Below are 17,307 nucleotides of genomic sequence, written 5' to 3' on the forward strand. Positions count from 1 at the left end.
GTTGTGTTTCCTTACCTTATAACAGTGACTCTTTTATTGGCTGCAAAGCTTTTTGGCATTTGTGAGGCTGTGAAAGACACAATTTATCTGCAAGGTTGCAGCTGCCACCCTGTCCCTGCCCTTTGTGCGTTTTTGTATATGAGACATTGTGACATGCTAATCATGTTCCTTCTCTTCCAGCCAGTGGAGGGTGGCAAGAACCAGAGAACCCTCATACCCAGCGGGTGAGTTTGGTGGTGCAAACATACAGTAACAAATGGAAAATCTTATGACTAGCATTACGCTGAGTTCCTCAATACCCATTTGTATTGATATTGGCCTCATCATTGGATGCACCCATATGCATGAGCCTGGACAATGTGTGATCAGACTCTTTAACCAAATAGCAAGGGTTGAGGACAGGACCACTAAAGCTAAGTTGGATACTGACCTCTCCCTTTCCATCAGGAATCATGAGAAATAGGAGCTGGGTGGTTGGTCATTTGGCCTTTTGAGCCTGCTCTAGCATGCAATATCATGTCTACTTGACCTCAACTCCACCTTCCTGCACTGTCTTTTAGATCACTTAAATTTTTTGGTGTCCAGTGGATAGTAATTGGGAGGGCTGGCAAATTTGTCTCCCCCCTTTGCCTGTCCCAGGATACCAGAGGTATTTTGGAGTGTCTCTTCCAAAGCAAAGATTAGCTGACTGCGTACAGGCTGAGAACTTTTTGTTCTTCAGTCGCATGGTGGTTGCTGCCTTGATCCAGTGAGCCAGCGGACAATCTGGCTTTGGTTTAATGTTATTGTTCAGTTTCCTGATGTGTTCACTGTGTTGTGTGCAGTGAAACGAATGATAGCTCTGTGCCACTTCCTGCTTCCTTCCATTTTAAGTACGTGTCACGTTTGTCCTTGCAGTGTGGGCTGGAGCTTGAAACTCTGATAAAGCCCAATGTCGATACACATTTTAATTTTGTATGTCCCATGTTTTCAATTGGAAGATGATTTTGCATCAATCCAGTTGTTTCATGGTCATTGTTGGTGATACTGCCTTTTTATTCCAGATTTATTTAATTGACTGAACTTGTATTCCCATCTGGCATGATGGTTTTAACTTGGGTCACTGGTTATTAGTGCAAACTTCTGGGTTACCAGCTCATTATGCTACCGTATCCACTTTGGTTATCTAAATAAGAGCCATTTATGAATGTTTCACTGTATTTAGTTCAAATTCTCATTTTCTAATGTTTTACAACTGAGTGCAAATTAGAACATGTTTACATTGGAGATACATTAGTTAGGCAAGAACGAGCTAACAATGCTTCACTTATTTCAGCATTGCCTGTTTCATCAGAAGAATTGAGTTGAAGGTGAAGGGAGTTAAAAGGCCTGCGACACCTCAGTGTGGACTGTAAATTGAAGTTCTAAGCTGCATCTTTCTCTACCTCCTTCCTCAACAGATCAACAAATTGCTGGAGTATTACCACCAATTGGCACAGAGAGAGAAGATTGAACGTGATCGCAAGAAGCTGGTTAGACGCAGAAACTACATGCCGCTTGCCTTTTCTGTAAGTCCTCCAAAAAGGGATCCTGCATGTCTGCTGAATTAATGGAGAAAAGAAGGAGGGTAGCTTCTTCTGTTCCTTATGATCTTTGGCCTTGATTCTATTAACCTCCCTGTGTCTGTGTCAGGAGGTGTGGGACCTGAGCCTTCTTCCCGTGGCTCCTCTGTTGCTTCCCTGTAGCCCACAAACCCAGTCCATCACTTCGATGCTTGGCTTCTCTAAGTCACTCTCTACCCTCTGCCAATAATTTATTCAAATTGCTGCAGTCTACACCCTCAGCTGCCCCCTTCTCTCATCCCTGTAGTTGACTGGCTTGTGTGAAATCTGGGATCCTTCACAGAGTGGCAGAAATTTGAAACTCTCCCCAAAACGTTTTGTAATTTTCAAGACTAAGATGGATCAATTTTTGTTATAAATAGGTATCAAGACATATAGGACTAAAAGGGGTCCAAAATGTATTTCTGATCTGTCTTGGGCTTAACCAGATTGTTTTCAACCTTGGTGTCACTTTTGATTCTGAGATGAGCTTCCAACCACATGTCCGTGCCATTATTAGGACTGCTTATCCCCATCTCTGTGGCATTACCTCTGTGACTAGACTATGCTGAGGTTTTCCTGGCTGACTCTGTGTTTTATCCATGGAGATTTGCTGCGCGTGTCATAATTTGCATCAAATCTTGTTCTAATGGTCCTGTCCTCATTGACATAATTGGCTCTTCGTCTCTCCTGATGTCTGTAGGCTACTCAATCTCCACAATGCTCCAAGATTCTGCACTCCTGTAACACTGGCCTTTTGAGTGTGATTTTAATCGCTGCAGTGATGGTGAATATACCTTCAGCTGCCAGGACTCTATTTAAAAAGAAAAAATATTTAGTGCAATGGGAAAAGAATAGGGTGGTCTGGGACTAAATTAATAGTTAATTTAGAGAGAGTTGGGACAGGTTAGATGGGCCAAGTGGCATCCTTCTCTCCTGCATAAAATCAAACTTGTTGAACAAAGAACTGTTTGTATTTAAATAGGGGAGATCTTGTAGTGTACAAGATACTTAACAGGATAGGGAAAATAAGCCTGAAATGGTGTTTTCAAACTATCTGGAGGACAAATGGAATTAGGCTTAGGTCCTTGAGGGACAAGTTTGATATTAATTTCGGTTAGTATTGCTTTACTCAGGTGGTGAGTAATAGCTGGAGTGGGGAGGCAGGATTGTTGCTGGCATGGCCTGGTACAGGACGCCTTTTAAGAAGCAGGTAGACGCTCTTAACAGAAAGGTGATAGAATCATAAGACCCTGACGGTAAGAAGGAGCCATTTGACCAGTCATGCCTGAGCCAGCTCTTTGAATTTTTCCTCCATAATCTTGCAAATTGTTTCTCCACGAACTTATCAAAGGAAGTGGAGGATTGGTATTCTGAATGTACCAGGTCAGATGTGGTCTTATGGCTGTGTTTTCCTTGCGGGTCAGGCTGCTCTAGATTGGCACAGTTTAATTTAATTTAGATAAATGCGAGGTGATGCATTTTGGTAGATTGAACCAGGGCAGGACTCAGTTAATAGTAGAGGGATGGGGAGAGTTATAGAGCAAAGAGATCTCGGGGTACAAGTTCACAGCTCCTTGAAAGTGGAGTCACAGTTGGACAGAGTGGTGAAGAAGGCATTCAGTACGCTTGGCTTCATTGGTCAGAACATTGAATACAGGAGTTGGGACGTCTTGTTGAAGTTGTACAAGATATTGGTAAGACCACACTTGGAATACTGTGTACAGTTCTGGTCACCCTATTATAGAAAGGATATTATTAAACTAGAAAGAGTGCAGAAAAGATTTACTAGGATGCTACCGGGACTTGATGGTTTGAGTTACAAGGTGAGGCGGAATAGACTGGGACTTTTTTGTCTAGAGGGTAGGAGGCTGAGGGGTGATCTTATAGAGGTCTATAAAATAATGAGGGGCACAGATCGGCTACATAGTCAATATCTTTTCCGAAAGGTAGGGGAGTCTAAAACTAGAGGGCATAGGTTGGAGGTGAGAGGGGAGAGATACAAAAGTGCCCAGAGGGACAATTTTTTTCACAGAGGATGGTACCTAGAACAAGATGCCAGAGGTAGTAGTAGAGGCAGGTACAATTTTGTCTTTTAAAAAGCATTTAGTGTTACATGGGTAAAATGGATATAGAGAGGTATAGGCCAAATGTGGGCAATTGGGACTAACTTTGGGGTTTAAAAAAAAGTGGAATGGATGTGCTGGGCTGAAGGGCCTGTTCCCGTGCTGTAAACCTCTATGACTCTATGGCACTCTGGTTAGTCTGAAGGTATGGTATGTCACTGACAGCAGGATTCTACAAGCTATGTGCTCGAATAATATCATGAGAGCAAGGACTCCTGGAGATTTTGTGCATTGTGTAAAACCGTTAAATATTTAAACAAAAAATGCCTTCCCCATCCCATTTATTCTATTGTTGCCTGAAAGATGAAGGATTCCCATTAGCGCAGCCTGATCAGATTTGTTTGCTTAGGTTGTATGTGTTAATTGTATTAACTGCTGAACAATGTTTTTCTTTGTCTCAATACTGCTGCTACCCTGCATGTGCAGACACACACTATACATGTGGTGGTGAGTTAGTTACTATGTTCAGTTACCCTGTGTTGCTGTATCATACATTGGGGATCCATATCGGTGTGTCCAGCATTTTACTGTAGCCCACAGTGCTTTCAGAGGTGGGTGGAGGACTCATTTAGCTTAAACCTGGGGAAGAAAGTCAAACCTCCTTAAAGCTCGAGCAGCCTTTGCAAATTTGCCTTCTGCATAAAGCAAGCAGCGCTCCAAAAAGGGAGGGTGATTTGTAACCTTTTATATGTTTTTGTTTCTGGACTTTTATAAATAATTTTGGGTTTGCTATAGAGTTTATTGGCTCGCGACATGGAGATAGATGGGGATCTTATAGAGACGTATAAGATAATGGAGGGGGTGGATAGGGTAGAGTTAGAGAGATTCTTCCCGCTTAGAAAGGATAGCAGGACTAGAGGACACAGCCTCAAGATAAGGGGGGGAGGGGGTACAGCTTAGATCAGAGTTGAGGAGGAACTTCTTCACTCTAAGGGTGGTAAATCTCTGGAATTCTCTGCCTGTTGAAGTGATGGAGGCTACCTCGCTAAATATATTTAAGTCACAGGTAGATAGGTTTTTGATAGACAGGGGAATTAAGAGTTATGGGGAGAGAGCAGGAAAGTGGAACTGATCCACTTCGGATCAGCCATGATTGTATTGAATGGTGGGGCGGGCTAGATGGCCTACTCCTGCTCCTATTTCTTATGTTCTTATAGTTTGGTTACCAGTGTTACCAATCTGTAGAATCCTTGTACAAAACCCTGAGGAGACTTGACAAGGTGGATGCCGAGAGGATGTTTCCTTGTCAGAGAGAGAATACGGTGCCTCTCAGTTACAATGGAGATCAGGAGAAAGTTTTTCTGAGGGCTGTGAGTCCTTCTTGGGAGTGTGCTGAAGGTAGGGTTATTGAATATTTTAAAGGTGGAAATAGATTTTTGCCTAATGAGGGATTCAAAGATTATTGGAGGTAGGTGAGAAGGTGCAGTTTGAGGCCACAGTCAAATTGGTCATGATGCTAATGAATGGCAGGGCAGATTCAAGGAGTGGAATGGTCTACACCTGCTTCTAATTCCTATCTTCACATGTTTGTGTGTATTCCGCATGTATGTATATATAATATGCATGTGTCATATGCAATTTGTCATATACAAGTATTTGTCATCAATACATGGGTACATGTGATGTTTATATCATGATAAGGAAGTCTCTGTGTGCTAGTCCTCACTTAATGTTTTGGCAATCAATATGCTAAAGAAATGTGCTAATTTACTGACTGTGTAGTAAAGTGAGTGTTAGAATCTCAAACTGTGGAAATCCCACAGGCATAATTGTTTTTGTCCTTTCAAACTGAAATTGGACTGCACGATAATACCCTTAGACATTATCCTTTGGACACCATTGTCCAAAGAGAACAAAATAATCTGCATGAAAGGCAAGTTGTATCCTTGTATTGCTGCTTGTTCTCGTCTATTGAGTGGCCATGCTTTGAACATTTCATATACTTTCTGTAATGCTTTATTCTGACACTGAATCCATTTTATTTTGTCATTCACTATTCTACAGCTCCGTGCCATAACCTTTCAATTAATACTCCTTCTGAGGGATGACTTTGTGATCTTGATGCATTTTATTTCAGGACAAGTACGGTCTCGGCACAAGACTGCAGCGACAGAGATCCGGGGCTCCTATCATTACCCTTGCTGGGTCGACGTAAGTAACTTACTGCACGTGAAGCAGCTGCTGAAATTTTGGGGATGAGGTGTGCGGGAGAGGATGTGACATCAGGCATTAATGCCTTGCTGCACTCCAAGTGTGTTTCAGCTTGCTTGGTTCTTGCTGGGAGAACAGTTAACTCTCTGAACTGATGAAGGCATATCCAGACTCGAAACATTGACTCTATTCTCTTTCCACAGATGTGTCTGACCTGCTGAGATTTTCCAGCACTTTTCTGTTTTTGAATCTGAACTGAATAGTCTGTTATGCTGGTGGAGAGATATTTGATTCCGTAGAGCGAGTTAGGTTTGAGATTTAAACCCAACCTCTATTGGACCTTATGCAGAAGAACCCTACAGTCCATAGAGAGACCATTTGGCCCATCGAGTCTGGACCAACTCTCCGATAGGGCATCTTATCCAGGCCCTATTCCCGTAGCTCCATGCGTTTTCCCCGCTAACCCCTTTAACCTACACACTAAGGGGCAATTTAGCCCAGCCAATCCATCTAATCTGAACATGCAGACTCCACACGGACAGTCACCCAAGGCTGGAATCGAACATGGGTTGCAGGTAATGTGAGGTAGCAATTCTAACCACTGTGCCACCATGCCGTCCATGGCAAAAGTAGACCATTTAGTCCATCGAATCTGTTTCATCATTCAATTAGATCATGACTGATCTGATATAATCCTCAGCTCCACTTTCCTGCCTTATCCCCATAACATTTGGTTCACGTGCTGATTAAAAATCTATTGATCTCAGCCTTGAACAAACTCAATGACCGACTGGGTTAATCCAGTCTAGAAAACAGCAGGAGGCTGCCGTTGATTCTTTGTCCCTCATGAAGGAGCCTGGGGCCAGGTTAGTCTTCCCATCACTGTCCAGTAACGCCTGCCTGTATAATGCACATATGTGGACAAGAAGGGAGGACGTACTAGGTTGCTGTCATTCCCTCATGGTCAAATATTTTGCTTACATTACAAACGGCCTTGATCTTTATATGAGGAGATTTTTGGCCCTTCCTGTCTTGACTGGTCTTTTGCTGAGCACAGAGCCATCAGGTAGGAGGCAGTTACATTTGGTTGCTGTAGCTAGCTGGATTTTTTTGTTCATGTGTCATCATCCTGTCTCCTAGGCTGAAAGAAGCAGAGGACCACAAAGAGATAAAGATCGAGCCTGCCCAGCCATTAGAGGAAGTGGAGCCGCTTCCGGAGGATTATTACACTCGAGCCCTAAACCTGCCTGAGGGTAACAATCAAGCCAAGTTATGGCAGCTACACTATGTACTGAATATGGAATCCAATAACTGTAATGGAAGAACATTAATGTTCCTTAAGATGTTAGCATGCTTGCAGACAGATGTTTGTGGTACAGAAATCTGGCCAAAATCCACTGGGGCTCCCTTAAGTGTAATACATGAACACTCAGTTCTTCCACTGTCCTACTGCCTTAGTGCACTGCCAGATATTTTGGAGTCTTAGAACATATAGAACATAGAACATTACAGCGCAGAACAGGCCCTTCGGCCCACGATGTTGCGCCGACCAGTTACAAAAAACAATGACCCACTAGCCTATACCAATCCCTTTTCGTCCATAAACCTATCCACAGATCTCTTAAACGCCCCCAAACTAGGCGCATTTACAACTGCAGCAGGCAGGGCATTCCAATCCCTCACCACCCGCTGGGTAAAGAACCTACCCCTGACATCCGTCTTGGTGGTGTACCACAGTTATGTAGCTAGATATTGGAAAGACACTTGTGAGAAGGGGATATATTCAATGTTATATGCACTGTGTCCCAGGAAAACCCAGAGTCCTTGGAGCTGCTTTGACCAGTAGTCACTTTTTAATCCGAATGCAGCACAGATCACACAGTCAGCAGTGAGGCTAATGGCCAGTTAATGGAATTTCTTTTTCCATATTCTTGATTGAGGGAGAACTCTGCTCTTTGATTAATCCTGGGCAGCTAGGGGTTAACCTGACAATATGGTACTCTGGCATTGCAATCAGCCCAGGCTAATGAGTGCAAGTCAGGGACTTGAATCTACCACCCTCTACCTCTGCCCAGTCAGCACTTAGTCATGCTGATGCTTGTGATAGGAAGAGAGGAGATAATAGTTCTATCAGGTGTAAGTTGAAATATTATCCAGCTTGAGGAGGCTAAAATATGAATGAATCTTGAGGAGTGGGTTAATCTATGTAGTAAGTTATCTACTTTTAAAGATTGATGTCTGCTTGGACTATTCCTGCATTGCAGGCATGCTGCCTGGTCGCAGAACAAGAGGCAACTTATCTGACCTTAGATCATCTTGCCTTTCTTCACCTTTGGTGTGATGCTGAGTCTAAGGTCTCCACTTGCAGTTCTCCCTTCGCAAGCAGTTACTGTTCAGTGTGAGCTTGAATTGGACATTGAATGAAATGTGATATTTGCCTACAGAGGATATTATGAATGCCTGCCCAGTGTGTGTACTGTTGTAATTTTAAAATCTCTGATGCTTTCGACCAGTTTGCTTATTCCAATGTTTTACTCCGGTGCCCTTATTTGCAAGATGGACAAAGGACAAACACAAGTAAAGGTTCAACAAGTTTATTAACAATAACGCTACTAACCCTTAAATTACCCACATAAAACAAGAGGATACCCCAGATTCAAATATACTACCTGCGAAGATGGTTTGGTTAAAACTGCAGGCTGGATTCTCTGAGTCCCTCTGGTCTGTCGTCACGAAGGTGAGTCTCGATGGCAGCTTCTTCCTTCCCTGGTCAGCCTTCCAAATGGTCAAGGGTCACCTTCATCGAGTCTTCGCTCCTGGTGTCTGAAAATGTGTTCCTTTATCCCCTGCCTGCTTGCCTTTCCAGAAACTTCTCTGGCTTCTGGCCAATGAGGCCCCTGGAGTGGGTTCCAATACCCAGTGGGTTTCTTGATGTCTCCCTGACAGGACACCAGGATCCACCCCCAGGTGTCCATCTCCATGTTGCTGCTTACATGTAACCTGTTATCAGATTAAGCCAACTGCAGGAACTTGTGGTGACAAAGTCTGGCCCAATCTGGGCTTCTAACAATAGACCGGTGAATTTCAAAGGTGCAATGATCTCCTGCTGAGTATCAGTAGGGTGCAACGACCTTTGATGGGAGATTGATGAATCAGGCCCAGACAGGTTTGTGTATTTGTACAATTGGCCTGCCTCAGGTTTGACTCTGTTTGATTTTTAATATGCCCAATTCTTTAATTTAGGATGTCCAATTTTATCAACCTTAAAACTAGGCCCTGTTTATACTACAGTATGCACCGCAGGATCTGATCCTGCCCCTGCCCAGTGTGCGCACCTGCACTGCGTGATCCGATCCTGCCCCTGCCCAGTGTGTTCTTTTCCTGTGAGTTTAATTATTGAGAGTATAACACTGGGTTGATTCCACAAGCTGCAATCAAGTGTTACTGAGTGCAGACCCAGCTGAAATCAGCCAACCTTGCATAGCTTGTTGACACCTGGGTCCTGTCTCCGTATACACACTTAGCCAGGTGACAGGATGGTATTCTGGATGCTGTGTGAATTCTATGATGAATTGGTGGGTTAAATTAGCTGATGGAGAGTGTCTGCAGCCTGATTTCACACCGTGAATGGACTCAGAGCAAGTTTTTAAGTGCCCGAGTGTCAAAAGGTATTGGACATGTACCTGAAAAGAAGTAATTTGTAGGGCTACGGGGGAAAAGGCCAGGGGATGGGAGTAGTTAAGATGATCTTGCAAAGAACAAACATGGACACATCAGACTAAATTGCCACTGCCTGAGCTGTATTAGTCTTTGATTCTAAATAGTGAGTGAAAGGGGCAGGTCATAGAGGTTTACAGTATGGAGTAATCTGTTAATCTGTCTCTTTGTTTTACTCTGTGCAGTGACCACCCTTCATCAGCGACTGTTGCAGCCAGACTTCCAGCCAATCTCTGCTTCCCAGTTGTACCCAAAGCACAAGCATCTCCTGATAAAGCGCTCACTGCGTTGTCGGGTAGGTCTGGTTGGGAACTGGGGGTCTATAGGGTGGGCAGGTGAGTTATTTACTGTGGAACAAGAGAGGGTGGATACGAATGTTTCAAAGAACATAACAGTAGGAGCAGGATAAAGCCATATGGCCCCTTACATCTGCTCCACAACTCCACTTCCTCGCCCTGTACTCAAATCTTTTGATTCCTTTGTGTCCAAAATTCTGTAGACCTCAATCTGGTATTTGCTCAACAACTGAACATTCGAGGGCCCTTCTGAGATCGAGATTTTCAAAGATTTACAACTTGTGGCTCACTTATCCAGAGACAGTTAGAGACTTGACTGGACTCTCCAGGCTTATGAAACAACCTCAGGATCAAGCACTCCCAGCACAAGTTTTTAAACACTGGAGTAAGAACAGAAAAATGCTGGAAACACTCAGCAGGTCAGACAACCCCTGTGGAGAAAGAGACAGTACCATAGTTTACATTTCAGGTCAGTGATCTGCCATTAGAACTGGAAAGTGTTACTCATGAACAGCTTTTAAGAAAGTGGGAGAGCAGAGAGGGAGGTCAGGCAAAGAACAAAAGAATAAGGCTACATTCAGACCAATATACACCAACGTGGACAGTTTGGAACGAACATTTAGTTTTTATCCTGTTCGCTGTATGTGGAGAAGAAAAGCTTTGGGGTGGAGGGTAGAAGTGATTAAATGATAAAAGAGTTAATGATGGAGGGCAGATGAATAGAGATAAAAGGTGTGTGCAGAGAGCTGTAAATATTGGAGAGAAGGCCATAATCTTGGCATGTTAGACGTTTTTGACAGAGAGTGGAACTTTAGGATACTTAAGACAACATAATGAGGCTGTGCAGAGCTCCCGGCACGCTCACTCTGACATACCTCAAATCCAACCTCAGAAGTATGACTCAATTGGATTTTATTCCCTTCCCAAATCCTATCAGTATTGTCCCTCAAAGCAAGGTTGCTGTGATATTGGCTTCCATTTTTCCTAATTCCTTTTGTTGTACAGCTCCCAAAACTGGGCTTGGGGGAAGTAAGTATTATTTGAGATATTTTGATCCAACGATTGGATTAAGGGTGAGGGGAGGGGATGCAATTCAGCAGCAGCGTCTTCTGTTTCCTATACACCAGGCATGGGAATTACTGAATGTTTGTTTTAATGTGGGGTGGAGGGGGGCAGGAAAGGACTAAAGCAGTTGTCTGGAGAGGTTGGAATTGCTGCTCTGTCAGCGCAAGCCAGCGAGACTCCAGAATCCTCCCCACACTGACGAAAGCTGATCGTGTAGCAGTGATTGAGGGGGAAGGTCGCTGGAAAGGATGGTAGGTTACATGCTGCTCGACTTCCTTCTCATTTGAACTATCAATCCTTTTCTGTGGAGTACAAATGGTGACTCACTTTCTTCTCTGGTCAAAGAGTCACAGTTGCCTCCCACCAGGGCAGCTCCAGAATTGTGAAAGAGTGTCATGGGTGGAAGTGTGCTGAGTGAGGAGGAGGAAGCTAATGACATTTGACTCAGTTTCAACTCTCCTTGAACTACTGGAAGCAAATAATCAGCAGTTGCATTTATTTTTTCCTTAACGTTTCGTAACAACAATATGCTTTACAATGCTCTCGGAACTAACCTAATGCAACAGTTGCTCAGTTAGCCCTGTTGGAAAAGTAGGCATGTTGAGAATGAAGGCCAAGAATCTTGAGGCGAGTAATTTACCTCCTGCTTCCCCAAAGCCTGTCCACCATCTACAAGGCACAAGTCTGGGATGTGATGGAATACTCTCCACTTGTCTGGATGGATGCAACTTTAACAATATTTGAGGAGCTTGATGCCACCCAGGACCGAGCTTGATTGGCACCATATCGGCAAACAGTCAATCGGTCTACCACCAATGCTCAGTAGCAGCAGTGTGTACTATCTACAAGATGCACTGCAGCAATTCACCAAAGATCCTTAGACAGCATCTTCCAAACATATGACTTCTTCCATCTAGAAGGACAAGGACAGCAGATAAATGGGAACACCACCAGCTGTGAGTTCCCCTCCAAGACACTCACTGTTCTTCCTTGGAAATATAATTGCCATTCCTTTGCAGTTGCTGGGTCAAAATCATGGAATTCCCTCCCCAACAGCATTGTGGGTCAACCCACAGCCCATGAACTGTGGCGATTCAATCAGGCAGCTCACCACCATCTTCTCAAGGGCAACTGTAGATGGGCAATAAATGCTGGCCAGCCAGCGGCACCCATGTCCTACGAATGAATGTTACGAAAAGATTTTGAGAATGATGGTGCTCAGTGTGGCCACAACGATGTACTAGATCCTGGAAATTCTCCTGCAAAGTTTTAGAAATTTCAGCTTTTCATTCGCAAAACTTCCAAAGGCGTCTTTAGCAGTTGTGCTAAAGATTGTTGAGCACGCAAGGGGTTAACTCACATAGCAAACTTAATTTTTCCCACATCATATTCGTACAAGTCGCGCTCTGAAAGGATCCTTTCTGAAGTTCAGGTGGAGTTGAGACTCTCCTGATTTTCTAAAGCACCTCGACAATTGTGGTTTAAAATATAATTGTGTGTGGAGAGGGGGTATCCATTCAGAGCTATAAGATATAACTTATGAACAGGGGCAATTATTGGGTTTGGAGATTTTGTTTCCAAATCTTTGGTTTGAGTTCATGTTTTTTTTCCTTCTGACCATTGCAGAAATGTGAACACAATTTGAGTAAGCCTGAATTTAACCCGACTTCCATCAAGTTCAAGATCCAGCTGGTGGCTGTGTGAGTATATGGCTCTTCATGCTGAGACTTGGCTTTCGATTCCATGCTGTGCTGTTCATTGGTGGGAGGAGGAAGTCTGGCCCTACAGATTGGAATTAAAAACTCATGGTCTCAAGTGTTATACAAGTTAGATCGCAACTGCAACACAGAAATGGTGCTGTTTATCCCTCACTGGTATAGTCCTAATCCCATGTGCCCACCCTGTTCCAACATTCCTTCGCTTCCCCCTCCATTCCTCTGCTTTCCTTATTTAACCTCTTGTTACATGATGCCATGGTTTCTGATTCATTCCCCAGTCTCCCAACTCTCCATGTGCAAGATTTATCTTGCTCCCTTTACCCTAAATCTTTCTTTCAATCTTAACGTCAGCATCCTGTTATTCTAAAACCCCTTCATCAATCTGACTTTGTCCTATACTTCTGTAATTTTTAATATTTCTCCAGTCAAAGATTGTTTAATTTTTAAAAATTGCTTTAAAGGATGTGGACATGGCTAGCATTTATCGCCCATCCCTAATTGCCTAGAAATCTTTTAAAACCAAAAAAATCCATGTTTGTCTAGTAACTTGTTGCACCCAATAGAACTATTCCTGCGATCTTCGCACAGGACTTGAAAATATTGAATAAAACATTAGATACGGTGTGGAGATAAATGAGTTATTGGGTTTGCTTTGGATGGAGTTTGTTTACCTGTTTTGTACATTTTGAACAGCCTGCAGTTTAAGTGCTGTGCGAAAAAGATCTCTACTGAACCTTTCGCAATCTCAGGATGTCTGAAAGAGTTTCAGTTTCAAAGAGGAGTCATCATAGATTAATCGAGTCTGCACTGAGCACATTCCACCCAGGCCCGATTCCATTTTGAGTCATATAGGACTCGAAATGTTAACTGTTTCTCGCTCCACAGATGCTGCCAGATCTGCTGAGCTTTTCCAACACTTTGTTTCTTTTCCAGATCTGCAGTATTTTGCTTTTAACTTATCTTAGTTTTACCGTCAGTGAAGAGTAATTACTGTTGTTGTTTAGTGTAGATGAGAACAAACTTAGACTGAGAGAATGGTTTGAATTTAGCTACCTGTGTGGAGTTTTCTACTCAAGTTGTAATGCTACGTTGAGTCATAGGTTGGGATCAGAGTTCCTTTACGAAGAGCATGCATCAGGAAGGAATCATAGCTGCTCTGAGTCACCTCGGGGTTTAGGGAGAGTGTTCCTCAAGATGGGACAGAGTAATTGAAAGTGTGGCCAGTTATGACAGAGCAAGTACTGAGGAATGAGCAGAGGAACTGAGGGAATTTGTGTGAGACACTTGGAGGAATTTGAAAGGGAGAATTTCCAGGGCCAAGTGATAGCGCAGGGAATGTGTGGGTAAGAGCTAGTATATGGGAGGATGGAGAGCTCAGTGGGTGAGAGTGGTGAATGTGGGATACTGGGCGGGTAGATTTTGACTATGGTTAACTAGGCCAGATTTTCAAATTAGCCATTGCACTTTGAAAGCTAACTAGATTGGCAAGAAAGTGGTTAGGTCAAAAATTGTATTCCAGTAAACCAATGTTGAAATTCATTATTACAGTTCAACATTTTGTAGTAACAAAATGATGTGCCAGAGTTGTATAACATAATGAGAGATTAGTGAGAGATTGTAGAAATGTCTCAGCTATGCGTGACACCCTCCTATCTGCATGTGAGGCAGAACAAAGGCAAATTGGAATATTTTTATTCCTGAAAAGCTCAAAACAAATTGGCAGGCTGGAGGTAGAAGTCCCATTGTAGTTTTGGGGTAACCAGTCCACACTGTCAGGATAGAGAAAGCTCTTGCAGTAGGGGTTTTAACCTGCAGTTAACCACTATGGGAATGCCACCTTCAGTTGGAGAAACATGAAAATGATTTTTTTGCAAATACTGAATGAGTGGAGGTGACTTGGTCAACGATTGCGTGACTTCCATCACATCAACTATGCTAATATACTCGTTCATTAGAGATACGCCGCCAATCTGTTGTCTGAATTGAGCCCAGGATATAGATCAGTGAGGCCAAGTATTTAAACCTTTGGAGATTTAAAAAACACATCTGACAGTTTCTGCAGGTGGCGATTGCTTCTCAGAGATCCATATTTTGGGGGAAAGAAATGACGACTTGCTTGGAGTCCTGTCGGGTTTGATTAAAAACTAATTTGGTAAGCCATAAACCGCAAGTCTGCAGGAAATCTGTTGGTCTCCTTTTTACACTTTCTTCCTGTCATTTGGACAGCTCAGGGCCATCTGGATAGTGTAAGGAAGTGTGAGACCTCAGCACTTGGAAAGATTTTTTGCACCTTTTTTGTTTAAGAATGAGCGTAACGTTTTTACACCCTAGCAGCAGCTCCACAGTATTCCTTTGTGCAGTTACGATTTCTCGACAATGTGAAGTGACCAGGAAGATTAGGAGAGCCTTTGAGCACTTTGTAAAACTAGGCTCCATGCTGCAACCAGAGTTAGGCTCCTCACAGTGCAAGACCCAAGTCACCAAAGACTGCATGGTGACTGGAATCCCATTGTGCTCCAAGCAGGAGGTCAGGATCCAGCTCCGTGATTATGACCCTTAGATTAACATCGCTTGCAATTCTAACTAGAAATTGGTGACTTTAGCTTATTCTCCATCATGTTAAGTTCATGTGCTTCCCCTCCTGCTAGACCCACTGTTTTGCCTAAATCGATTCGAAAGCGGTCCTGAACCGCGCCTTGGGCTTATTGACCTGGAGTCAGTCAGAGCACTGTGTGTGTGTTAAACATCCGTCTGCCTGTGGCTTTTATTACCAAGAGTGTTTACAGTCACTCATCAACTTTCTCCAGCACGGCCTTTCAGACAGTGCTGAATTGTAGCTGCATTTGGTTCTTGGTGTCTTTGATACTTACTTACATATTGTTCACTTTGAACATACAAGTGCAATACTGCAGCAGCAATTTTGGATTGCTGCCACTTTACCTCGAAGATAAACATCTTTACAGGACTAGGAGGCCTTGGCCCAGTGTGGGAGTGGATGGAAGATGCTGCCAATCCCAGTGTCGCACCATTAATACTGACAACCTAATGTCTAGTGAATCTATGTTGCTGTCACTTCATGAGACTGAGTCATCATCATGACATTGGATAAACTGCTGTTGGTGTGCTGTGTGCAACTTTTGACATTCCATCACAGTACAGAAAGGCTATTGGAGCTGTGTGTGGAAGACGTACAATGTGGCTTCACAGGTGGAGGAATCAACTTTGAAGAAAATTGAGCCAATGGGGAAGATTAAAGACGAGTTGTAGTCATAAGAATTGAGAGGATAGATGGTGCCAAATTATTTCCATTGGTTAGTGAACTGATAACAGATAATTTCTGATTCTTTGAGTAAGCTTAGCAAACAACCCTTGTGGGACAAATGTTGATACAAGACACACAGTCACTGGCTGGCACCTTGCAATTTGTGCACAAAGATCCCATCAGTAGCAGTGAGATAAATGACCAGTGAGATAAATTAACTTTTCTGGTTCTGTTGAGGAGGGTGGTCTTGACTTGTGTGGTGCCTATGATGTCTTTAACCCGATTTTGGGGGGGGTGGGTAGTTCCGGTTCTTGATTGATAAGGGGAACAGGCATTATGGGGTAAAAGCAGGAGAATGGGGATGAGAAAAATATCAGCCATGATTGAATGGCAGAGCAGACTCGATGGGCTGAGTGGCCTAATTCTGCTCCTTTGTCTTTTGGTCTTAATATCTCATCTGAAAGACAGCACCTTGTCATTACAGCACCTCCTTAGCCAGGAGTATGAGCTCAGATCCCTAGAATATGAGTTGAAGCCACGGCATTCTCAGGCAAGAGAGCTGAAGTAAATCTAACACGGGGAGTTTAAAGGAAATGTGGTGCTGCCCAGTGTTAGAATATGGGATGCATTAGTGCCAGTGGCTATTGAACTGCAGTCATAGAAATGAGAAATAGACATTTGGAAAAGAGAATCAAAAGTAATATTTCCAGGTTTGCTGATGACATGAAACTTGTTTTTGAGTGGTGAGGAGGATTTTAAGAGGCTTCAAGATGACTTAGACAAGTTGAATGAGTGGGAAAATACATGGCAGATGTGATATAATGTGGATAAATGTGAAATGATTGACTTTAGATGGAGAAAAGGAATGGCAGAGTATTATTTAAATGGATATAGATTGGGAAATATTGTTGTACAAGGGGACCTAGGTGTCCTAATATACCAGTCATTGAAAGTAAGCAAACAGGTACAACAAGCAGATAGGACAGCAAATGATATGTCGCTGCCTTTGCAAGAGGAATTGAATACAGGAGCAAAGATGCCTTACTGGAGCTGTATAGGGCCTTGGTGTGATCACAGCTGTAGGTAGTATTGTATGTAGTTTGGTCTCCTTATCTAAGAAAGGATACACTTGCCTTAGTGGAAATGCAGTGAATGTTCACCAAAGTGATTCTTGGGATGGCAGGATTGCCATATGAAGAGAGATTGGGTCGACTGAGTGGAATTCAGAAGAATGGGAAATGATCTAATAGAAATATTTGGAATTCTGACAGGGTTGGACAGGCTGGATGCAGGGATATTGTTTCCTCTGGCTGGGAGGGTTGACTAGGACAAAAGGTCACGGTCTCAGGGTAAGGGATAGGCCATATAGGACTGAGGTGAGGAAAAGCTTCT

The 17,307-nt window shown here is 43.2% G+C and overlaps 1 protein-coding gene across 2 annotated transcripts in view; it reads left to right on the forward strand.

Annotated features, from left to right (window-relative positions):
* The window catches only part of dctn4 (dynactin 4), a 38,464-nt gene that overhangs the window by 10,688 nt on the left and 10,469 nt on the right, over positions 1-17,307 (forward strand). Inside the window, exons 4-10 of one of the 2 annotated variants that reach the window (XM_080201259.1) lie at positions 181-224; positions 1,440-1,547; positions 4,133-4,153; positions 5,784-5,857; positions 6,998-7,110; positions 9,760-9,869; positions 12,562-12,635. In XM_080201259.1, the coding sequence (XP_080057385.1) occupies positions 181-224; positions 1,440-1,547; positions 4,133-4,153; positions 5,784-5,857; positions 6,998-7,110; positions 9,760-9,869; positions 12,562-12,635 (544 nt within the window). The remainder of the gene's footprint in view (positions 1-180; positions 225-1,439; positions 1,548-4,132; positions 4,154-5,783; positions 5,858-6,997; positions 7,111-9,759; positions 9,870-12,561; positions 12,636-17,307) is intronic. The other variant, XM_080201260.1, reaches the window with a different exon arrangement.

The sequence above is a fragment of the Carcharhinus amblyrhynchos genome, chromosome 13 (assembly GCF_965287045.1).
Source record: "Carcharhinus amblyrhynchos chromosome 13, sCarAmb.v2.hapA, whole genome shotgun sequence".
Classification (NCBI taxonomy): Eukaryota; Metazoa; Chordata; class Chondrichthyes; order Carcharhiniformes; family Carcharhinidae; genus Carcharhinus; species Carcharhinus amblyrhynchos.